We start from the raw sequence: 25,410 nt of genomic DNA, 5'->3' as shown, positions 1-25,410 counted from the left end.
GCAGCACATAGTTGCAGTTTTCCCGGACGCAGTGGATGTGATTGCAAGTTTGGGAGAATCGACAGCCGGGAAATCCACAAGGGTCTGGTTTCATGAACTTCTTGAAGCCGTCTTTCAGCAGCTGCTCGTCCTTGATGTGATACGTCTTGTGTTTCTCTGAAAGGATGAGATAGGACAAAGATGATGCGTTAGTTACAAGGTTACAAACAGCTGGATTAATTTCACGGTGAGGCTATCATGATTAGAGAACTATATTGAAATGTTTGAGCATAACCTCAGGGGTATGTTCGACAATTTACCTCTCTGGGCCATGGTTACTGCTGGGGTCAAGAAGCTAAGACTGCTCTACTGACTTATTTCTGCTAATGTAAATAAAATGTTGTAAAGTAATCAGTTGGCGATTTGAGAAGTTTCTATACCAAACAATTTGATGAATGATCAAGGGAGTCTAACGTTATATTGATGGCAAACTAATTGATATTCTAGTCAAGTAGGTACTAATGATGTTGAATGTAGGTAATGCGAAATAGATAGGTAAATAATAGCTAGGTATCCACCTGTTTACCAGAAATATCCCAATAATTTATGTACGATTTGTGCAACACGTAAGACTTTTCCCCCGCTAACCCCTGGGTCTGTAACTCAAGGTTGAAATGCTAGCTAATTTCTACGCAGATAGAGATACTGCCCAAGTAGGTTCTTCAACCTCCAAAGGCCACATGAGATAATAGACATGTTTAAAAGTGTGTGTACTCGTGAAAAAGCAGTACGAATGCTTCCCTCTGCTATTCCACCTCATAAGAAGTACTCACCCATATCGGCCTTGTTCTTGAACGTGAACTGACACGAGTCTCGCCGACAATGGAAGTGGGTGGTTCTCTGGCCGAAGAAGGCACAGTACGGGGTTCGACACTCCTCCGTCGCTCTCAGTCTTTGGAAGCCCTCTTCTCTTTTTTCACTCGAATTTCACTCTTTGGTTCAAAGTTTTCTTCTGAAAATAAAATTGGCGCGGGAAAGGGGTTTGTTAATATTTCGCCTAGGAAGGGGAGCCATGGAAATGTTTATCAAACAGTAAAAAAAGGAAATTAAAATAGTCCACATGCAGACATTCGTCAAAATCAAATTCCCTTTAAAAACTCAAATAAAGCGAACGTTTTTGCAGATTTCACACGAAAGCTTCTGGCCGTCAAAGATCTGCTGCCAAAGAGAGCAATATTGAAAATGGCACAGAAAATTTCAAAATATGGTATCCATTTAACTTACTAGATCGGGAAGACGGAGACACCACCGTGTTAAAGCTGACAGGGGCGTTGTCCATATGGAACTCTTCGTGTTGAAGCATATTCGTATAGCGGACAAACGTGTAGCCACAACCCGGTCTGATGCAATGGAAGTGACGAGTCATCTTGTTGCTGAGAATGGAAAATGTGACATGGAAGTTAGTTATGAAGTGGTTAAGTACTTTCTTTTATTGATAGTTATTTACAGAGGGTAACTATAACAATCAGAGTCCTTGTCCGGTTAAGTAGGTACAGTTATACTGGAACTGATAGGTAGGGAGAGAACCAGGTACAACTAGTACAAACATTACAGTGATCAATGGAAAATGTGACATGAAAGTTAGTTATGAAGTGGTTAAGTACTTTCTTTTATTGATAGTTATTTACAGAGGGTAACTATAACAATAAGAGTCCTTGTCCGGTTAAGTAGGTACAGTTATACTAGAACTGATAGGTAGGGAGAGAACCAGGTACAACCAGTACAAAAATTACAGTGATCCTGGGCAAATCGTAATACTAAAATCCTGGACAATTGGAAAAAATCACCGTAGAAGAGCCCAGATTTTTTTTTGGCGGCCAAAGGATTTAAACCCCAATCATTCCAACGCCGTGAGTTAGGTACCTTTCCTATCTCACAGTCAAGGAAATAGTAACCGTAGAAAAGTCACAACAGAGCCATAAAGCTGACTGTCTACTTCGCAGTTTTGGTGACTCCGATGTAGGTAACTAATATCAAAGTCATTTCTGGCAGATACATGAAAGTAATATCGAAGTTAATGACAGATATGAAAGTAACAATGCCTTACCTTCGACAATTTTCCAGCCGACAGTCGACCGACTTGTCGAAGAACAGGAATCCCTCCCGGATGACAACGTTGTCGTGGAATTCTTTGGAATGCAGAGTCAACTCCTCTGTGGAATCAGTGGCGAAGAAACATCGAGGCCGATTGCAATGGAAGTGAGGACGGGATAAGAAGATGCAAAGCTGATCCGGACATCCGTCACTGTATTGGGTGAAGCCTTGAGGTTCCTGCAACATGAGAGAGGTTAGGAATTAATGTATTAATGATACGGTCTGAAACGCCGCGGCAGTATGTAAGTATGAAGTCATGAACCTCCATGGTCAGTGATTACATTTCGAAAGCATTTCCCCTTATTTCAGAACATGTTTGCAGATAATTTTCTACAAAATGGATCTGAAGATATTGTTCAAAACGTTCACCACCACTTACCACAAGAGAGGGCTGACACAGGGCCAAAGGTTTGGGGGATTCGGACGTCCTCTTCAAAGGCAGTGGAAGAGGGGACATAAAGTGGGGACGGGACAGGAAGATGCAAAGCTGATCCGGACATCCGTCACTGTATTGGGTGAAGCCTTGAGGTTCCTGCAACATGGGAGGGGTTAGGAATGAATTAATGATTAGTATGAAGCTACGAAGAGTGTTCGGTAACACAAAGCAGATACTTCATTATTATTAAGAACCTTTGTGAACAGTGATCACTGAGCACTGACATTTCGAAAGCATTTCCCCTTATTTCAGAACTTGTTTGCAGATAGTTTTCTACTGAATGGATCTCAACATAAGGTTCAAAACTTTCAACTGCACTTACCACAAGAGAGGGCTGACACAGGGCCAAAGGTTTGGGAGATTCGGACGTCCTCTTCAAAGGCAACGGAAGAGGGGACATGGAGCATCTGTCATGTCCACTATCGGGATGAGTTTTCTCCGATCCATTGGTGTTGGGTTTGGGAAGTTTAAAGCTAGTGAATATTGCCTGTGGGGTGTCCATACCTGACGTGTTCTGAAATTGTAAAGGGAAAAGAGAACTTTAGCATGACGTTTCATTGAGAAGGGAAGACTGAATGTTTACTACTGACTACTACGAGAACTACTATATCATCATAAGGATGATGTGAAGTAAAAGATTCTATGTGGGGTGTCCATACCTGACGTGTTCTGAAATTGTAAAGGGAAAAGAGAACTTTAGCATGACGTTTCATTGAGAAGGGAAGACTGAATATTTACTACTGACTACTACGAGAACTACTATATCATCATAAGAATGATGTGAAGTAAAAGATTCTACTTAAAAGCAGCTATTTTCAAATTGCAAGTGGTTTGCACTTTGTACAATAAAGACTTACCGGGCACCTGTGCTTTACAAAAGAGCTTACCGTCAGAATAAAATAGGCAAGTACTCATACCTATTGGATTTTTTGAAAAAAAAAAAAAAAAGTCTTTAACCACTTAAAAAATCTAATTTTTGCACTCAAGTCGGTTCCGCCAACCAAGTGCAGAACCATGAAGTATCGTAGACCAAAGTGCAAAATAAAGCAGACTACAAGCAAGCTGTGAAGATAAAGGACAGCTCAGAGAAGAGAAGAGAACTAACCGTGTCATTCCAAACCTGAAACAAGAACCAAACAAAGTGACGTTAGTACAAGAAGACAAAGTTACAAAGAGCTAATAAACAGTTTTAGGAATTCCTTGATTAAAATTTCAAGTGGATAGGACATCACCCAATTTCTTTCAATTTAAAACGGAACAAGTTTTTGAGGGTTTTAACTTTCGTTTTCCATAATAATTATTTACATAGGTAAAAGATTTTGCAGAATATGCATCATCTTACCTTGTAAGCTCAGAGAAGAGAAGAGAACTAACCGTGTCATTCCAAACCTGAAACAAGAACCAAACAAAGTGACGTTAGTACAAGAAGACAAAGATACAAAGAGCTAATAAACAGTTTTAGGAATGCCTTGTTTAAAATTTCAAGTAGATAGGAGATCACCCAATTTCTTTCAATTTAAAACGAAACAAGTTTTGAGAGTTTTAACTTTCGTTTTGCATTATAATCATGTACATAGGTAGAAGATTTTGCAATACGTAAAGTCTACGAATATGCATCATCTTACCTTGTAACGGTAATCAATGGACAGACTATTTCCTCCAGGAACTATTAAATTCCATTCCGTTTTGGAAATGTCCTGAAAATTATTGATAGGTCATAGGAGATAAATCCTCATAAAGGACATCAGTGGCAAATCAACTTACTTCGATGACTCTGTTCTTGGGAGGTCGACCCCGTTTTCTTCGGAACAAGGCGTCCAGAGAGTTGTAATGGGAAATGGAAATGTCATGACTCCTAAAGTGTTCCACCTTCTCTGCCGGAAATATGGTTTCGAAACAGCCCTCCTGTAAAATCAAATTTGGGATATTAGTAATCATGTACATAGGTAGAAGATTTTGCAATACGTAAAGTCTACGAATATGCATCATCTTACCTTGTAACGGTAATCAATGGACAGACTATTTCCTCCAGGAACTATTAAATTCCATTCCGTTTTGGAAATGTCCTGAAAATTATTGATAGGTCATAGGAGATAAATCCTCATAAAGGACATCAGTGGCAAATCAACTTACTTCGATGACTCTGTTCTTGGGAGGTCGACCCCGTTTTCTTCGGAACAAGGCGTCCAGAGAGTTGTAATGGGAAATGGAAATGTCATGACTCCTAAAGTGTTCCACCTTCTCTGCCGGGAATATGGTTTCGAAACAGCCCTCCTGTAAAATCAAATTTGGGACACTAGAGTAAGTCCAGGAGCCAGAAGAAACTCTGTATGTCCTTTGATAATGATCAATCAACCCATAAAGAGAAGTAAAATAGATGATGGAAATGTCATGACTCCTAAAGTGTTCCACCTTCTCTGCCGGGAATATGGTTTCGAAACAGCCCTCCTGTAAAATCAAATTTGGGATATGAAGTAGGTCCAGGAGCCAGAAGAAACTCTGTATGTCCTTTGATAATGATCAATCAACCCATAAAGAGAAGTAAAATAAATCAATAGGTATTGTCAGTCTACTCAGTCTCGTGTAGTCATCAAATTACAGTGACCATGGGAGACATAATTTATGTCATTTGATGAACAAACCCTTTAAAACCGTTCACTAACGCCTAAAATTCACTAGGAAGTCTCACTTACCCAAACACAGTGAAGATGTCTCTCCTTAACTCCTATGTCGATCTTCCAAATCTCAGGTGAACTGGTGAGCCTTCGCGGGTTTTCGCAATACTCGTTGTTTTGCAAACCTTTCATCGTTTTTTTCCCCCTTGCAAACCTTATTTTTGCTATATTTTGCAAACCTTTGCAAGTTTGCATTTTTTTTTATCTACGTTCACGATGTTTTGCTATCCTTCATTGTTTGAAAATCAAAATCTTATTCTGCTTACCTATAACGAGTATATCCTTCAGGAACAGGTTCATCTTTCAACATCCTCATGGAACTCTGGGCTCTCGACTTTTTGGTTTCCAAACTCTCCCTAGTTGGGGTCAAAGATCGACGTAATGCTTCCTTATGGTCTACTGGGGGGAGCAAGTTTCGGGCCGCAGATTCCAGGAGACCATTGCCCATGAGGGAGGCGGACATCTGGGTATAAGGAACAGAATTTGTTGTTAAAGACCCTGACCCTGCATTTTCGAAGAGGTAATTTTTAAAGGCATTTTTGAGTACCTATCACTTTTCTTTCGGTACCGTTAATGATAGAAAATTAATATTATTGTCTTTAAAGTACTTCAAAGCATAGGTAAGTGGTTGAATTCGAACTCTATTACTACGAGGAAACATCAAAAGAATCCCTGGCTTCCTGGCTAAACTACTTCTAACTCCTTTGGAGCTGAGTGAGTTCATCTCAAATTATATTTGACACAATCTCGAACTAAATAAACGCTTACTTGAAAGGCATTTCACAATGGGCGTCCTTGCAGTGGAAATGGTCTGTCTCATGAAGTGGACACTTGATGGAGAACACGCAATGTTTATGCTGACTATAGTGGTTCATAAATTTGGGCCAGATCTCGTGAAAAAAGAGAAGGACATTCTCAGCTCCCCCTCCTCCCCCAAACCCCTCCCTATGGTTAGAGCTTTAAGTCAGTCCCCTGATAATATCCCGGGCAAACACCCCACAGGTAAGTCCGTAGCTCCTGCACTGATTTCTTGTACCGTTTTGCATGACTCCTCAGTTCTGATAGCATGGTAGAACCAGACTTGTAGCGTGTAGAAATTTAGGGGGTCACCAAATCTTTCTAGAACTCGGAGACTTTTGTCAATAGTTATCTACTTCAACGCTCTTTCTCTACCGTCTTCTTTGTCTTTCTTTAAAATGTCTAGTCATACTTGTAGTCAAATGATCACACCAGATAAAAAAATGGTTCTTATGAGATTTGAATCAAAACGATGAACAAAAATGTATACAATACAATCGAATATGATAAGAGAAAAAAAAATCTGTCAATTGATCATCATGATGAGTAAACAAGTTTTGTGAATCCCTTCCGACGTGATAAGCTTTGCCAAATTTATCTCAAGGGGAGCACGGTGCTTTCTCTCTTTCGTTATCTCCCTCGTGAAATAATTATTGTAGAATTTCTGTTATTCCTGCTACTGAAGATTTGTGACAGCATTTGTATATATTTCCAGAGAGACCTTGAGTTACAGACCCAGGGGTTAGCGGGGGAAAAGTCTTACGTGTTGCACAAATCGTACATAAATTATTGGGATATTTCTGGTAAAGAGTTCTCTAATCATGATAGCCTCACCGTGAAATTAATCCAGCTGTTTGTAACCTTGTAACTAACGCATCATCTTTATCCTATCTCATCCTTTCAGAGAAACACAAGACGTATCACATCAAGGACGAGCAGCTGCTGAAAGACGGCTTCAAGAAGTTCATGAAACCAGACCCTTGCGGATTTCCCGGCTGTCGATTCTCCCAAACTTGCAATCATATTCATTGCGTCCGGGAAAACTGCAACTATGTGCTGCACTCCAGAGAGACATTTTTCCTACCGAGATTCAACAATAAACCCAGTAGTTAAAAAGTACCAGAGAATGCCTAGATAGGTATATTAGATAGGACAAACGAAAGCACGAGCGGAAGGACAGCGAGATTGCCTACCGCAAGTTCAAGCTGGCGCAACAGGCTGTGAATATGGCCACCCTGTCTGGAGAACCAGTAAGTCTAACGTTTATTTTGGTGCCTATTTACGTACTTATGTGGAAAACATCATTCTACAGAAGATAATAGATTTTGATACTTCCCTATACCTAGCATTTGCGGAAACATCTTTACTTCATCTTGCCAAATTACCAATGTCACCTTTGAGACAACATAAAGCGATTATGTATTAACTTTAGCTTTACCCACTAAGATAATTTCGTCAATCCACAGTGGTTAGTATTATTTTCTTCCTTTGTTTCACAGGGTATGCCTTCAGACCTCTCCACTTCCCCAGGCAGCTCACTGATCTTGCCAAATTACCAATGTCACCTTTGAGACAACATAAAGCGATTATGTATTAACTTTAGCTTTACCCACTAAGATAATTTCGTCAGATAATTATTTTCTTCCTTTGTTTCACAGGGTATGCCTTCAGACCTCTCCACATCTCCTGGAAGCTCACTACATTTGCTTCAACAAGCAACGTCCTTGGCTGCTTTCAACGCTCTACATGACAAGTTTGACACCTACAGCAACAGCAGCAGTGAAGGAGGACGGGGATCTCCCCCCTCCAAATACCTATCCGAACCTCCCACCCCATCCGGTTATGGAACTCCGGGCTTTCATTTCAAATTCTCTCCAGGTTAGTATGAAATTGTCTATTGGTCTATTCAATTGATGTCTCATGTGTAAGGTTTGTGAGGTAGCCTTGATATAACTTTGCAAAAAGGGACTCTGCAACTATCAAAAAGTGTCTGTGGGATTTTCAAACTCCCATTGATAGTTATACCCAAATCAAGGAAGATCATTGAGCATGACGTATTTGGCGGAAGTAACTTCGTAGACATATACCTATCCGAACCTCCCACCCCATCCGGTTATGGAACTCCGGGCTTTCATTTCAAATTCTCTCCAGGTTAGTATGAAATTGTCTATGGTCTATTCAATTGATGTCTCATGTGTAAGGTTTGTGAGGTAGCCTTGATATAACTTTGCAAAAACGGACTCTGCAACTATCAAAAAGTGTCTGTGGGATTTTCAAACTCCCATTGATAGTTATAACCAAATCAAGGAAGATCATTGAGCATGACGTATTTGGCGGAAGTAACTTCGTAGACAACCGAAAGCCAAGTAAGCCAACGCCTTTCCTTCCAAACGCATATGACATAGCTGGTCTTTATACTTCAACACCTTCTCTGTTTCCAGGTGCTTCCCTCCCGCAGACACCCACCCCATCTGGTTACTTCACAGATCATTCCTCGTCAGCAGCCGACATCGATGACTTCATTGAGCTTACTCCTATTTCTTTCTTACTGAAACCATTGGGGTACTTCTGTAAATTGTATTTCGAAAGGCAAATATAATCATCATTACAAGCAGGTATTTAACATTGGTACATCACAATTTACATGGGAGAAGTCTAGGAAGGGAAGAAAGATTGAAAAAGATAGCAAGATCGAGAAGAACTTAAAAATTAGTGGAGATGCCAAATTCACCATTTCTCTAGATCTCTGTTCTAACATGAGCTAAGGAAGAATGAAGAACCTCCAAAGGCCGCATAAGACTATACACCTAGACGTTGAAACTACTCGTCAAAAGCAATATACATGAATTAAAAAAAGTTTTCCTGTGACATGCCACCTCATAAGAAGTACTCACCCATATCGGCCTTGTTCTTGAACGTGAACTGACACGAGTCTCGCCGACAATGGAAGTGGGTCGTCCTCTGGCCGAAGAAGGCACAGTACGGGGTTCGACACTCCTCCGTCGCTCTCAGTCTTTGGAAGCCCTCCTGAATGATGGCCGAATCTTTGCGATGGTAGTTGGCGTGCATTTGCACGTCGGACGTGCTGATGTACACTTTATCACAGGTGCCCTGGAACACATCGATGAACTAGACTGTCAGTTGATTATTTTTCTTCGCTAGGAAATCACTTGATGGATAGAAAGATAAGTAGAACGTAGCCATAATTATAAGCTTGGTAATAGAAAACTTATAATATTAGATTTTTCGGAAACCAACAAATTCCGGACCCAAAGTCCACCGTTCTAACCTTTACTCTAACGAAGTAGGTATGTAGCTATTATGAACAATAAAATTATTATACCTTTTAGTGACTAGAGAAGGGACTTCTCTATGATATCCCGTCTCAATAAGTATAAGTACCTAAGCTATTCCTACTTGTAGGTCTCTAGGTAAGTCTATTGGTTCCAATTTCTACTAGCGTACTTACTTGAATACAATGGTAGTGAGTCTGCTTGCGGTTGTGCTGGCAGTTATGATACCGGTCCCCGCAATCGTCCCCAGGGGAGTACCGCATAAACCCATGCTGCAAGCTTTCATCCCGCTTCTTGTGCCATTTGAAATGACGAATCATCTCTTCTTTCTTGATGAAGATCTTGCGATGGCATTCCAGACAGTGGAAATGTTCCCTGGAAATAGACAGGAGAGATTGATTGATTGTTCAATAGTAAGTACTTAGAAACTTGAAATTAATTAACGATACACTTGGGTCAATTGTATTGCTGAATTTTTAGATGTTGGGAAGTACCTATAAATAGGAAATGTACGTATGCAGGTAGCTAGGTAGAATTCTAGCATGCGAATATGGCTTGGAGTTTAATTTTTTCAACTTTTTTGGAATCAAGAAAATAATAAAAAGTAAAATACACCACAAGAGGGAAAAAGTTTACTGTTTTCCAAAGTCGAAAATCGGAAAGTTGCTGTTTCCCAATGTAAATTTCGAGTTTCTGAAAAAGTTCAAGTAATAAATAGGAAATGTACGTATGCAGGTAGCTAGGTAGAATTCTAGCATGTGAATATGGCTTGGAGTTTAATTTTTTCAACCTTTTTGGAATCAAGAAAATAATAAAAAGTAAAATACACCACAAGAGGAAAAAAGTTCGTTGTTTTCCAAAGTCGGATATCGAAAAGTTCCCAATGTAAATTTTGAGTTTCTGAAAAAAGTTCAAGTGTTTAGGAATGTTGCAAGTTTGAAAAGTTCAGAGATCAGATGAAGGGAATGGGGTAGATCTCAGGTATCTATTGTTGCAACTGCTATTCTGCTATTCTCGTTTCTATTGTTTTGACCCGCGGGCGTAAGAAACACCTAGATATGTATTTATAACCCAACTCATGTCATTAATAAAAGTTGAACAATTTTTTTTTCAACTTTTTTGGAATCAAGAAAATAATAAAAAGTAAAATACACCACAAGAGGAAAAAAGTTCGTTGTTTTCCAAAGTCGAAAATCGAAAAGTTTGCTGTTTCCCAATGTAAATTTCGAGTTTCTGAAAAAGTTCAAGTGTTTAGGAATGTTGCAAGTTTGAAAAGTTCAGAGATCAGATGAAGGGGGTGAGGCAGATCTCAAGGTATCTATTGTTGCAACTGCTATTCTCGTTTCTATTGTTTTGACCCTCGAGCGTAAGAAACACCTAGATATGTATTTATAACCCAACTAATGTCATTAATAAAAGTTGAACAATTCGGACTCGAGAAAATGACCTTTGTGAAAACATGTTTGGAAAACATTTAATAACATTAAACATGGAGCTCCCCAATCCTAATCCAAGAAAATTTTCACAATAAATATTTTGTCCGAAAATACCTTCGTGGAAAATTCTCATTAATTTTCGAAAATTTTCTACAATGGACAAAAGAACTAAAAGTAGGTAGGAATGTAGCTAGAGGTAGATACGATTGGAACAAAAAGTCAACACATTAAGAAGGTATTTTAAACAATTATGAAAATATGGATATAGGATTATATAGGGTATGTTTAGTATAATAGGGTATCTATTTTTACTGTGGCAGTTTTCTTATAAAAAGCTCAAATGAAATTTTTCGGACAACCAAAGGTGAAATATTTCAGTAGCATCTATTGTTCTAGGACTTGGTCTACAATGGACAAAAGAACTAAAAGTAGGTAGGAATGTAGCTAGAGGTAGATACGATTGGAACAAAAAGTCAACACATTAAGAAGGTAGGTATTTTAAACAATTATGAAAATATGGATATAGGAAGGGTATCTTTAGGATAAAAGGATACCTATTTTTATCGTGACAGTTTTCTTACAAAAAGCTCAAATGAAATTTTTCGGACAACCAAAGGTGAAATATTTCAGTACCTAATTAATATTCGTATCTCTTGTTCTAGGACTTGGTTCGTAGAAGACACCTCAGTACCACCAGATTATGACCACCACAATAAGCATCATAAGTTAGTTTCCATCTCTAAACTTAAGAAAAGCCTGGATACTGACAGGAAATAGTGAGGGTGTGGTAAGCTTTGTCCCAATTCTGCCCCTCACAATTCAGATGTTTTATTAAGAAAATCTGTATAAAAGATAGCTACGTAAAAAAAAGAAGCCCTCTTGAATGATGGCCGAATCTTTGCGATGGTAGTTGGCGTGCATTTGCACGTCGGACGTGCTGATGTACACTTTATCACAGGTGCCCTGGAACACATCGATGAACTAGACTGTCAGTTGATTATTTTTCTTCGCTAGGAAATCACTTGATGGATAGAAAGAAATTATTATAAGCTTGGTAATAGAAAAGTTATACATCTATAATATTAGATTTTTCGGAAACCAACAAATTCCGGACCCAAAGTCCACCGTTCTAACCTTTACTCTAACGAAGTAGGTATGTAGCTATTATGAACAATAAAATTATTATACCTTTTAGTGACTAGAGAAGGGACTTCTCTATGATATCCCGTCTCAATAAGTATAAGTACCTAAGCTATTCCTACTTGTAGGTCTCTAGGTAAGTCTATTGGTTCCAATTTCTACTAGCGTACTTACTTGAATACAATGGTAGTGAGTCTGCTTGCGGTTGTGCTGGCAGTTATGATACCGGTCCCCGCAATCGTCCCCAGGGGAGTACCGCATAAACCCATGCTGCAAGCTTTCATCCCGCTTCTTGTGCCATTTGAAATGACGAATCATCTCTTCTTTCTTCTCAACAGAAAAAAGAAGAATGGGCTGAAAAAAGTAAAAGAATGATGTACCTACTCCAAAGATGAGAGGAGACTTGAGTAATTCGTGGGTAATGCCTCATTTTTCTACTTATGCACGTTTTTTCTCCTTTCTATAAAAAAAATCTCAAAGTTTTTTTTTTCTGTTGAATTTTTATGGGAAGAAGAATAACTCATCTCTTCTTTCTTGATGAAGATCTTGCGATGGCATTCCAGACAGTGGAAATGTTCCCTGGAAATAGACAGGAGAGATTGATTGATTGTTTAATAGTATGTACGTATAAATATAAACTTGAAATTAATTAACGATACAATTGGGTCAATTGTATTGCTGAATTTTTAGATGTTGGGAAGTACCTATAAATAGGAAATGTACGTATAGAAATCAGAATGTGTTCTTACTGAAACACACATGTTTTATTAACGCATCAAGTGGTGTAAAAGTATCATGGCCGTTAGAAAGAAAAAACTGATGAGCTTACTCCTATTTCTTTCTTACTGAAACCATTGGGGTACTTCTGTAAATTGTATTTCGAAAGGCAAATATAATCATCATTACAAGTAGGTGTTTACATGGGAGAAGTCTAGGAAAGGAAGAAAGATCGAAAAAGATAGCAAGATCGAGGAGAACTTGAAAATTAGTGGAGATGCCAAATTCACCATTTCTCTAGATCTCTGTTCTAACATGAGCTATGGAAGAAATTAGTGGAGATGTCAAAATTACCATTTCGCAAATATCTGATAATAACATGAAACATAGAAAAGATGGTATTAGAACTAAGTAGGTAAGCGATAGATGGATGTCATACCTTATGGAATTAGTTACCAAATATTTACCTACTGGAATAGGTTGGTATCGGTAATAATTAAAAGGAAGGCATTGGTACCCATCTACCTTAGCAATATAGATAGTAAATTTTTTATCTTTGAAAATCCCTCGTTTACGTAATAGTATTGTTTAGACAGCTTTCTGTCTGTTCGCGGTATATTTTCAAAACTTCCTGATGGAAGCTTTTCTTTATTACCTGCCCGTTTTATTTTCCAAACAATGAGTGCTTGTATTTCAGTGAATAGGTATACGTATACCCAATGTGTTATTGTGTAGAATTTCTATGAACTGTGCAATGTTGCAGCAAAAAGTACGAAATATGTACCTAAATCCTAAATTGAGCACTATTTGGATATTTGGAATGGATGCCTCCATTTTCCATACTTCAGATTAGAATATTAAGACTTCAGATAAGAAAACAAGGCACATACATTATTTTCTTTGTCTTTACTTGGGCTTGAAGGATCAACCTGCAGATCTGAAATCCACTGCTACATGCCGATGCCGTAGCCACCACTGCTCAGATATTGGTATATCACTGGATACCTGGATAGTACTTTGAAGTGCACTTTTACCGATTATAAATGCAGCTGGGCATTTTTTTTTTTTTTTACTTTCTATTATTTTATTTCTAAACACACATTTTTTCCCGGACACACAGACAGACAATCCGTGCATATAAAAAAGTGAGGGCAAAGATGCTGGAAGTTCCAACAAGATGTGCTGATTGGAAAAGATTGAGCTCAGGACATGTTCAAACTTTGGAAGTGGAAACCAACGAGTTGCTGATTGCATGAGGAGGACATTTTCAATTTTCTCTTCAGTGGAGAGTTGGAAACCTAAAACACTGTTAGTTGATTTTTTTGATTGTACCTATTTATTTTATTTTGTTTGTCCCAAAAAGTTTGATGGCACCTATATTAGCCGTCCCCTAGGTAAAAAAACCGCTTGGATTCAGAAAATAATCAATTATTAAATTTAACTCTACAGCAGACAAAATTTGTTGATGGAGCCCTCACACACAACCATGAAAAGAACATAAATATAATATTTTTTGTTGTGCAAATGAGAATAAAAAAAGTTCAAATGAGTAAATGAGATGGGTTGTTTTTTTTATATTTTACAATTTGGCTTCCAGCGATTTAAAAAACGAAATAATTGAATAATATGAAAGACTACCACCTTCTAAACTTGCAGGAGTATGGGTACTTATATCTACGTATAAATCCACAGTATTTTATGAATCGTGTTAGGCGGTCTAAGGATTTAATCAAAATATTTGAAATTTAAAATTTTTGATACCTTTATAATTACTAGGTATGTAGGGTAGATACCACCTACCTTCTATTCAGACTGGGAATAAAAAGTGGTCATCCACCTATACATCCGCCTATCAAGAAGTTTTGGTTCTTTGTCTTTCCTGATATTGTCTACATACCAATGTCTTTGCTGATAAATCACTCCAAAGGAAAGCTATAGTAGACCATAAGCCTAGCAATATTAAGTTGGATTTTGCTACTAAGATGGTCGCTCTATACTAGAGCGAATCATGCAAGAGAAACGTCCAAAAGTTCCCAATTCATTGTTGACTTGTTACATTTTTGTCCTCATTTACATGCCTACTTTTATGGTTGTATGAATGTAGAATTGTGGTAGACACTGGGGCAATCACTAACCAAATTTTTTGAGTTCATGAGAACCAGACTTTCCAAATTCCAGCAAAAGTTCCATATGAACACATTAGCATTAGTGAATAATGTGTTAATTTCTGCACTCCCAACAAGGAATAATATTGGTGTGTGTTGTGAGCAAAATTCCAACGAAGATTAGGAATATTTACTTACATATAAGGGAAAATAAATAATTATGGTCCATATTCATGAATTAGCAATACAAAAAAATTGCTCTGGAAACTGGTGTTGATGAAATCAAGTAGGTATGTTCAATTTTATACCCGAAGGCCAAATCTGTTCGCTTAAAAGTTATCTGCTTCTTTAAAAAATTGATTTATGTCTTAATAAGTACGTTTTACTTTTTCCTTACAAAAAATATCTGAATTTGATAATTATATTTCGAACCTAACCAACGAGTTACGAATATTGGAAATTTCTTCTAAGATATAATATGAAAATAAACTTGCAAAAACAGAGCAAGAATATTCGATTAATTATTATTTAAATGGGTATCGAGGAGAGGTCGGAACCTATGTTTTATACATATTTTTGTGAAAACAATTTCATTTTACATACCTATCTACCTAAACCTACTTTATTTTTATCCCAATTGCTCTTTGTAATTTACAAATTTCATTACGGTAGTGATTAGGATTCGTAAACATGTACTCCATATAGTCTAACACCCGAGTATCCGGGCGCAACATAAGTTGAACCAGGTGAGCAAGTAAATTTCATTTTACATACCTATCTACCTAAACCTACTTTATTTTTATCCCAATTGCTCTTTGTAATTTACAAATTTCATTACGGTAGTGGTAGGGCAATTATTAGGATTCGTAAACATGTACTCCATATAGTTCAACACCCGAGTATCCGGGCGCAACATAAGTTGAACCAGGTGAGCAAGTATTGCAATTTTTTGTGCTGTTACTTCCCAAATCATAAGGAAACATAAATAATTTTGAAAGATTGGGAATAGGTATTTCTACAAAAAAATTATGTTCGATGGAATACGTAATATCTAACAGTACCTACCTAAAAATATCTCCTTATTTATTATTTGTAGCTATTCAAATAATGATTATAATTATTAGGATTATTAGGTTATTAACGATTATCTTCTTTCTAGGCTAAGTACGAGTATATTATATGTTCTTTGTTGTAATTATAGAATTACTAGTTGTACCTACTTGCATGGAATTAATCGTTAGTGCCTACCTATAAGAAGCTACACAATATCCCAAAATTCTGATTAGTACGGGCAGTTCTTCTCTCGTTCTGGTGAAAGCTTTAAGTAAGTTTTCCTCTCAATAGAACCTTTTTGAGATGCTATACCATTCTGTTGGACAAAGATTTTGTTGAATAATAACACTCATATTAATATTTATTTGCAGGGTTTACATTGAGGAGTTATGCACTAGTCTGTACGACATAGTGCGACCTCTGGTGATTCATATGCAGCATCTGGAGACCCTATCAGAACTCTGCACTGTGCTCAGACATGAAGTGCAGGAACAAATTCAAATGAATCGTGAGTATGCCTTGAAACAAACTTTTAGTTAGTCCCATTAGTGGGTTTTTGAGGTATTGGATTGATAAAATTACTGAAGGGACAGAGTTTGAATCCAAGGATTGGTAAATTGAGGCAAAAAAACTTTTAGTTATCTTGATAGTATTGGATCCATAACCAAAGGAACATTGGTTTGAATCCTAGAATAATTGGTCAATTGAATTACTGACCTATTTTTTGTGAGAATAAGTTCAAATACATAAATTCCTTTTATTACTCGTGTCGCAAAATAAGATTTTGTTCCCTGAACTCTGCACTGTACTCAGACATGAAGTGCAGGAACAAATTCAAATGAATCGTGAGTATGCCTTGAAACAAACTTTTAGTTAGTCCCATCAGTGGATTTTTGAGGTATTGGATTAATAAAATTACTGAAGGGACAGAGTTTGAATCCAAGGATTGGTAAATTGAGGCAAAAAACTTTTAGTTATCTTGATAGTAGTGCAGTTTCTAATGTATTGGATCCATAACCAAAGGAACATTGGTTTGAATTCTAGAATTGGTCAATTGAATTACTGACCGATTTTTTGTGAGAATAAGTTCAAATACATAAATTCCTTTTATTATGTACTCGTATCGCAAAATAAGATTTTGTTCCCTGAAATTTTGAAAATGAGATTTTGTTCCCTGAAGTTTTGAAAATCAGATTTTGTTCCCTGAAGTTTTGAAAATCAGATTTTGTTCCCTGAAGTTTTGAAAATCAGATTTTGTTCCCTGAAGTTTTGAAAATCAGATTTTGTTCCCTGAAGTTTTGAAAACGAGATTTTATTCCCTGAAATTTTGAAAACGAGATTTTGTTCCCTGAAGTTTTGAAAACGAGATTTTGTTCCCTGAAGTTTTGAAAACGAGATTTTGTTCCCTGAAATTTTGAAAATGAGATTTTGTTCCCTGAAGTTCTGAAAATTAGATTTTGTTTCCTGAAGTTTTGAAAACGAGGTTTTGCTCCCCTGAAGTTTTGAAAATGAGATTCTTTTCCCTGAAGTTTTGAAAACGAGATTTTGTTCCCTGAAGTTTTGAAAACGAGGTTTTGTTCCCTGAAGTTTTGAAAACGAGATTTTGCTCCCTTAAGAAAAAATGTGACAATTTGTTTTCAGCCGACGCACTCGACGTTCTCCAACGCGTATGTCAACAGCTCCTACAAGACACGGAGGAGCGTCTTGTATTCCGCGCCTTAGATAGTTTTATTATTATGAAAATAAAATAGACTGTGTATGCAAGTCCAATGTGTCATACTATAAAACAACCTCAGGTCGAGGTGTCTATCAATTCACTTCCTCAGGAGGTACGATCTCAACTGTTTTAAATTTTTTAGCTTTAAACAGAGAAGACAAGATAAATAAACACAGCCCGTTCCATAGAAAAGGTCTTATCGTCCCGAAAGCGAATATGATAAGAATTCATTTAGGTTCAAATACATGATCAAAATTTGGGTCAGGATGGGGTTTGAATTTTTTGGTGCAATTAAGTATTTTTAATAAACTTGTATTTATAGAATCACCGTAGTTAGTTTTGTTTAGTTTTTTTCCAAATATTTCTTCGCACAACTTTTAGTTCTCTTTCCCCACTTTGGTGATGACTTACATTTTCCCCCATTTTGTTCTGTCTGTTTATCTTGTCAAGTGGTGAAGGCTTCAGGCACTTTCTACCCCCTGAGTGGCTTGTCCTCCACTTCTTCTTCCTCTCATATTTATTCAGGTGGGTGTTGTTGTTTGATATCTTTTTTTATTAGTTTTTCTTTTGATCTTTTCTTAGTTTCTCTTTTCCCCTTATTAGTTGATTTTTTGTAAGCATTCCACGATTTCCACGTAGTCTTTGAAAAGGTCAAATTGATCCGTACGGATTTCAATTGTCAAAATTTCTTTGAAGAAATAACCAAAAAGTCACTGTTTACCTATAAGTTGTCCACTGTAAATTTGGTTCGGTTTTATTTTCACCTTCTTGTCTTTACTTTTCCTTTATTAATAATTTTCCATGTTCTTGATTCTTTCAAGAAATTGTGTTTTATCTGGTATCCCAAATAGGTATTCTTAATCTTTTGTATGGTTTCTGTTCTGTCAATCGTAATATTTATTAGACTTCTTATCTTTGAATTTTTCAGAGGACAACATCAAACAAGAACCATCAGAGCCGCTACCAGGCGAGGTCTCCGAGAAATCCCTCCAGTTGCTTCCAGAATGGATGAGTCTGGATAGACACGAGAGATACGGCCCTGAACTGTCCTGTAGTCGGCCCTTCTGTAAGCTGAAACGCAAGGAACATTACCATTGTAATGCCTGTAATCAGGCATTCTCTGAGCTTGACCGTCTGAAGCCTCATATCACCAAACATAACCCCGGTGCCATTCCCAGCCTGAATCTCAAATCTGAACATAACAACAATGATGAGAACCAGGAAACACGGATACCCTCTGGTGAGTAGAAATAGTACTAAAAATTTAGATATTCTTCGAAGTTTTACTAAATTTCCATGTCCAAAGACAGGCACTGGTACTTGTACTGATATTAGAAGAATTGGGGTGTAAAACCCTTTGGACGCCCAGAAATGATGCCTGGGCTCATTCCATAAGTTTTCAAGTCATATGGCGGTATAAGGCAAAGATTGATTTTCAATTCTACTACCAAGGACCAAGGATTTCTCAAACTAACTATCTCAATCTCCTGTTCCAGGTCTATCCATTCTGCCCATCCCCCCACTGGACGGGCCTGAGCTGGTGCCCCCCTCTCAATACCCCCCTGGGTTTAGTGCTGCAATGGCCGCCATGGCAAATCAACAACTGGCCCTGATGACGTCACAAGGCCTACCGTTCATGCCTCACATGCCCGCCCTGTACTCATCACCCACAGGTAAGCTAGGCTTTCGTCCTATATCTCCCTATTTTCGCCTGCTCTTTGAAAGTTCTAGTATTAGTTGAAATTGATTTCATAGGATACAATATGGCTCTTGCAGTTTTTGACAAAAGTAAAAAACAAAAAAAAAACAAACTTGAACTATACCAAAATTGAGGTCACAGTAGTGCATTTGCTTAGGTATACATAGATTTATAAACCGAGTGCAGTTTCCTCGATGAAGGTCATTAATCAGGTTCAAGCAAATCATTCCCTTTTCTTACATCACCAACATTGTTCTCTTATGTCCACATAGGTCTCATGTTTGGTCCACCGCCCGGGTTCAACCCACACGCCTCCCTCATGGGCAATGGTCTCCTGGAATCTGCGGCCCGAAACTTGCTCCCCCCAGTAGACCATAAGGAAGCATTACGTCGATCTTTGACCCCAACTAGGGAGAGTTTGGAAACCAAAAAGTCGAGAGCCCAGAGTTCCATGAGGATGTTGAAAGATGAACCTGTTCCTGAGGGATATACTCGTTATAGGTAAGCAGAATAAGATTTTGATTTTCAAACCATGAAGGATAGCAAAACATCGTGAACGTACATAGATACCGTGAACGTAGATACAAACATGCAAACTTGCAAAGGTTTGCAAAATATAGCAAAAATAAGGCTTGCAAGGGGGAAAAAAACGATGAAAGGTTTGCAAAACAACAAGGAGTATTGCGAAAACTCTCGAAGGCTCACCAGTTCACCTTTTAGTTATTAGACTTACATAGGAGTAATAGGTTAATTATTATTATTACATAGCTATTCGGTCATCTGAACTCTAATGTTTTCTCATTCTCTCTCATCCGCAGATTCAACGAGGACTGTCAGTACACTCAATGCGGCTATAGGGAACACCAGACGCATTTCCATTGTATGCGCACCGCATGCGGCTATAGTTTCTGTGATAAGACGCGCTTTGTTCAGCACACGGCCCGTCACGAGAGGTTGGACACCCTGATGGGCGGAGATTTCCTGCAATACCGTGCCAATGTTTCCTGTGGACGAGAGGATTGTGTCTACAATAATACCATAAGTAAGTCCTATCTACGTACCAAAACTTTTATCAATAATATTGGTTAAAGTTTGTTAACAGTTTAATTATTAGATAATAAATCCCTCCACTGCCTTTGAAGAGGACGTCCGAATCCCCCAAACCCTTGGCCCTGTGTCAGCCCTCTCTTGTGGTAAGTGCATCCGAAAGCTCTGAGTTTCTGAGCTATATTTTCAGAACCATTCTGTATTGTTATTTCCTTGTTTAGCAATTTCTCTGGTCATCGGAAGCTCATTACTTTTCTACAGAAAACTGTCTGCAAACATTTTCTGACATCAGGAAGAAAATGCTTTTAAAATGTATATGTAGAGATCAAAACAAAGATTCATAATAGCTATCTGTTGTATGTTGACGGACACACTTCATACTTAACCATTCCTAATCCCAACCTCTCCCATGTTGCAGGAACCTCAAGGCTTCACCCAATACAGTGACGGATGTCCGGATCAGCTTTGCATCTTCCTGTCCCGTCCCACCCTGATGGGCGGAGATTTCCTGCAATACCGTGCCAATGTTTCCTGTGGACGAGAGGATTGTGTCTACAATAATACCATAAGTAAGTACTATCTACGTACCAAAACTTTTAACAATAATATTGGTTAAAGTTTGTTAACAGTTTAATTATTAGATAATAAATCACAAAAAAGTGATTATAGTCCATCTTAGTTCAATTCCAAAACAGATCCATAAGTAAGTACTATCTACGTACCAAAACTTTTAACAATAATATTGGTTAAAGTTTGTTAACAGTTTAATTATTAGATAATAAATCCCACCCGTCCTCACTTCCATTGCAATCGGCCTCGATGTTTCTTCGCCACTGATTCCACAGAGGAGTTGACTCTGCATTCCAAAGAATTCCATGACAACGTTGTCATTCGGGAGGGATTCCTGTTCTTCGACAAGTCGGTCGACTGTCGGCTGGAAAATTGTCGAAGGTAAGGCATTGTTATTTTCATATCTGTCATTAACTTCGATATTACTTTCATATATCTGCCAGAAATGACTTTGATATTAGTCAAAATAGACTGCATTATAAATGTTTCGACGGACATACTTTCTTGTTTTTCTCAACTTTGAGTGCACTATTTCTCATATTCACATCTCTGATTTATGTTTGCAGCTACCACGCAGAACAAGGCATCTCACTTCCACTGTCTCAAGTGTGACTTTGTCTGCACGGACACTAACAAAGTGGTCGCCCATCGTCGCCAACATCAGAAACTCGACTCCATCATGGCCGCTGGCTTCGAGAAGTTCACACCGTCACAATCCTGCACACAATCCGACTGTATTCACTCTGGTAAGCAGACGCACTATCACTGCTTGAACTGTCAGTACGCAGTGGTGGGACTGAGTCAGATGACGGCACACAAGTACAGACATATGGACGAGCAGGAGCATCAGCGACAGCAATGATATTTGCTTCAGCATCAGGCGACGTGTACTGGACGCAGCAGCACTGTGGCCTGAGTCAGCAATGATGTTTGATTCAGCATACTATGAACATATTATTTTAAAGAAAAAAAAGTCTGTCTGCACAGTTCAGGCACCTTTTCTTCAAAGATGTACGTAATGCTAATGATGAAGGTACCTTGATCGTAAATTCAGTCCTATGCTCACGGTATAAAGAAACAATATAGGTATAGGTAATTACCCAAATTTCTGGATTAACCGAATTCCCACCTCAATTTTATTCTGTATAGATTTATACTTAGAATATTATTACTTTATGTAAGATATGTAATTTGTTTATTTAATACTTATTTATGCTTATACCTACAGAACCTACTTGTATACTCGCTATATAATTATGTATTTTAATGACATTTATTATTAAAATTGGAATGTATAATATAGGATGATATGTACAAAAGTATCTACCTACCTATTTACTCCATAATTTCCACCATGTAAATTTTGTAAAGCGTTCTATTTATTTGTAAAAATATGTACCAATTTGTATTTTATTTCCTTGAATTTGTTTTCTCTCATTGTTTATAAACATTTTGTTTACTTAATTATATTGAAAAAACTGTAGAAATTTTATTTTATTTATTCATGTAAGTGTTTAATTGATTTATGACCTAGGTAGGTAATATGTACCTTAAGTACATTACCTTTTGTAATTGAAGTTTCTATGTATATCTACCTAAGTACATATTATTATCTAGACTAGATAACTTATCTTACTTTTATTGTAAATAATTAATAATTAATTACCTAGATGTAAATTACCTATGATTCCACAAATTAATATTGTAAATTATTGTAAAGATCGCCACCATTATTTATGTGAGTGGTACTTTGGTTTACTCTATGTCTATGGAGTGATTGGAGGGAGTGCCTAGTTTACTAATTTTAGTTTATAAATAAAAACCTAATTTTACTTTTATGAGAAAAAACAGAAGACAATTTAAAAGAATACCACCCAATTACTCTGAAATTTAAGTATTACTTATTGTAAACTAATTGTATGTACCTATTACTAATTTTGCTGTATTTATTCATAAATATTAGATTATATTAGTTGATCATTTTACATGTTTAAATTTCCTCATTTTCTTATTTAAAAAATAGTTAACAGTATACGATTTTTTTCCTCTGACTTTTTAAAATCTCATTTTATTTATCCATAACTACTTAATTGTAATCCTAGGAACCAAAGTCCGAGTAAACTAAAAGTGCCTTGAAGGCTCAATTTTTGATAGATAATGGTTAGAGTAGACGAAGAAATTAATCTATTTATTTCCGAATATGGATAAATGGATAAACAGTTCATAAGTGAAGTTTAGTGTTTTTCTATATAAAAATCTATTTATTTCCGAATATGGATAAATGGATAAACAGTTCATAAGTGAAGTTTAGTGTTTTTCTATATAAAAATAATAATAATAATAATGATTTGTACCAAGGTATGATCATCTACATTACTGTAAGTATACTTACTTACCTAGCTTACCTATCACTGTTAGACAAACACTGGCGTTTCTTTCTGAACCGATTTTCTAGCTAGCCTGATAAAACGTTTGATAGTATTTGTTATTAAGTAATATTCATTTTTATTGTTTTAAGTAATTTGTACTATAAATATCAAATTTTAGATAGTTTTATTATTATGAAAATAAAATAGACTGTGTATGCAAGTCCAATGTGTCATACTATAAAACAACCTCAGGTCGAGGTGTTTATCAATTCACTTCCTTAGTAGGTACGATCTCAACTGTTTAAATTTTTCAGCTTTTTAAAAACAGAGAAGACAAGATGGGTAAATAAACACAGCCCGTTCCTTTGAAAAGATCTTATCGTCCCGAAAGCGGAGAGAAGGAAGACAGGACAGGAGAAAGCCAGCCATTCCGAAAACGGACCTTATCCGTTCAGGATAAAATCCGCCTCGGGCGGGAATCGAACCCGCGACCTAGCGCTTACAAAGCAGACGCGATAGCTAACTAAAGTGGCGAAAAAAATCCCCACTTTGTTCAAATATCCCTCGTTTTACGGGAAAATTAATTTGAAAAATTCCCTCTTAAAATAATAAAGGCGCCTCGGGCGGGAATCGAACCCGCGACCTAGCGCTTACAAAGCAGACGCGATAGCTAACTAAAGTGGCGAAAAAAATCCCCACTTTGTTTAAATATCCCTCGTTTTACGGGAAAATTAATTTGAAAAATTCCCTCTTAAAATAATAAAATCAAAGGTCAACAACCTTCAGATTCTTCAGATCACAAACTATAGTAAATTCCGTAGTATTTTTGACCTTGAGATTTCATTCACGAACTACAAAATCCAAGATGGCCACTAGTTATGGAAAAAATCTGGACGAGGCGTTCACCACAGAGGTTTTTTTTTTCACTTTACCTCTGTGTCAAGCCACAGAGAACTTTGATTTGAAGGGAGGGAATTTTTAAAAATGTCTATAAGAATAAGAAGTAAACATGTAAACAATTTTTCTGATAGCAAAAAGTGATAAGAAAGATGGTTATATTGGTTATGTGTGACGTTTAGAGGGCTGGGCAACTGAAACAAGAAAAAAATTCAGCTTAGAGACTTAGCAATACTAGAAGGGAATTTTTAAAAATGTCTATAAGAATAAGAAGTAAACATGTAAACAATTTTTCTGATAGCAAAAAGTGATAAGAAAGATGGTTATGTGTGACGTTTAGAGGGCTGGGCAACTGAAACAAGAAAAAAATTCAGCTTAGAGACTTAGCAGTACTAGGCCTTGAGATTTCATTCACGAACTACAAAATCCAAGATGGCCACTAGTTATGGAAAAAATCTGGACGAGGCGTTCACCACAGAGGTTTTATAATCACTTTACCTCTGTGTCGAGCCACAGAGAACTTTAATTTGAAGGGAGGGAATTTTTAAAAATGTCAAATGTCTAAGAATAAGAAGTAAACAATTTTTCTGATAGCAAAAAGTGATAAGAAAGATGGTTATGTGTGACTGTGACGTTTAGAGGGCTGGGCAGCTGAAACAAAGAAATTCAGCTTAGAGACTTAGCAATACTAGAAAATATTCGAGGAAATCAGATAACACCTGCAGACCACAGAACTAACATGGTAAAGTAACCCGAGATCAGAAAATGGTTGATGTGGCAAAAACTGTGACCACTGGTAAATTACAAGATTGGGAAAATACTTTAGCTCCTCTCAGTAAGTCCCAGAGAACCTCTTTACAAGAGCTAGATGATGATGCTACTTCCAGGCCTTATCCAGCAAAGGTAAGAATAGTTTTACATAACTTTAATGGGAATCTGATCAGGTACAAAATCTCTTTGTAAATACCGATTAGTCCCTCTAAATCTTATTTTGATTGTTACACTTACCAGCTTTGGTAGCTCAGTGCTCACCAGTTGACCAATGAAATCCAGCAAGGAAATGGAATTTTGAATATTAGAACACAACCATAGTGTACTGGTACCTATCTTAGCACTGGAGTATAGAGATTTATTGTGTCCCATTTAAGCAGTATCTATAAAAAGATAATCATTAGGTACCTATCATTACCCTAGAGGTATGTACTAAAGCAGGGGGAATCAATTGAAAATTGGTCCCAATCAATGCTATCATTGGCTGTTATTCTATCTACATCAAAATTCTGTATTTTTTTTTTTTTTTTTTTTTTTTTTTTTTTTTTAAACCC

The 25,410-nt window shown here is 37.1% G+C and overlaps 3 protein-coding genes and 1 long non-coding RNA gene across 4 annotated transcripts in view; 3 read left to right on the top strand and 1 right to left on the bottom strand.

Moving 5' to 3' along the window:
- Window positions 1-926: 926 nt before the first annotated feature.
- On the bottom strand, window positions 927-4,507 carry LOC103517910. Its single transcript, XM_026829842.1, has 7 exons — window positions 4,334-4,507; window positions 3,944-3,958; window positions 2,892-3,083; window positions 2,594-2,665; window positions 2,087-2,238; window positions 1,264-1,412; window positions 927-991 (listed from the first exon to the last, which is right to left on the bottom strand). The coding sequence occupies exons 1-7, from the start codon at window positions 4,505-4,507 to the stop codon at window positions 927-929; spliced, it is 819 nt and encodes a 272-aa protein (XP_026685643.1).
- Window positions 4,508-6,029: 1,522 nt separating this feature from the next.
- On the top strand, window positions 6,030-22,223 carry LOC103517905 (zinc finger protein castor homolog 1-like). The gene is made up of 12 exons (XM_026829841.1): window positions 6,030-6,246; window positions 6,947-7,126; window positions 7,195-7,292; window positions 7,701-7,920; window positions 8,484-8,604; window positions 16,158-16,294; window positions 17,954-18,028; window positions 18,432-18,743; window positions 19,000-19,176; window positions 19,475-19,703; window positions 20,021-20,244; window positions 21,386-22,223. Exons 1-12 carry the CDS (start codon window positions 6,030-6,032, stop codon window positions 21,679-21,681), a joined length of 2,286 nt encoding a protein of 761 aa, XP_026685642.1. The 3' UTR covers window positions 21,682-22,223.
- LOC113471008 lies at window positions 16,156-17,502 on the top strand. The gene is made up of 2 exons (XR_003393871.1): window positions 16,156-16,294; window positions 17,428-17,502. It is a non-coding gene; the product is annotated as an uncharacterized LOC113471008 (long non-coding RNA).
- A 2,439-nt stretch (window positions 22,224-24,662) lies between the features above and the next one.
- The window catches only part of LOC103517909 (conserved oligomeric Golgi complex subunit 3), a 36,478-nt gene continuing 35,730 nt past the window's right edge, over window positions 24,663-25,410 (top strand). Inside the window, exon 1 of the mRNA XM_008482958.3 lies at window positions 24,663-24,988. Coding sequence (XP_008481180.2) covers window positions 24,851-24,988 — 138 coding nt within the window. The 5' untranslated portion in view covers window positions 24,663-24,850. The remainder of the gene's footprint in view (window positions 24,989-25,410) is intronic.

This window comes from Diaphorina citri, unplaced genomic scaffold (genome assembly GCF_000475195.1).
Source record: "Diaphorina citri unplaced genomic scaffold, Diaci psyllid genome assembly version 1.1 scaffold2003, whole genome shotgun sequence".
Classification (NCBI taxonomy): Eukaryota; Metazoa; Arthropoda; class Insecta; order Hemiptera; family Psyllidae; genus Diaphorina; species Diaphorina citri.
The sequence above is the reverse complement of the archived record's forward strand: the minus strand, read 5'-3'. Positions and strand labels throughout refer to the sequence as shown.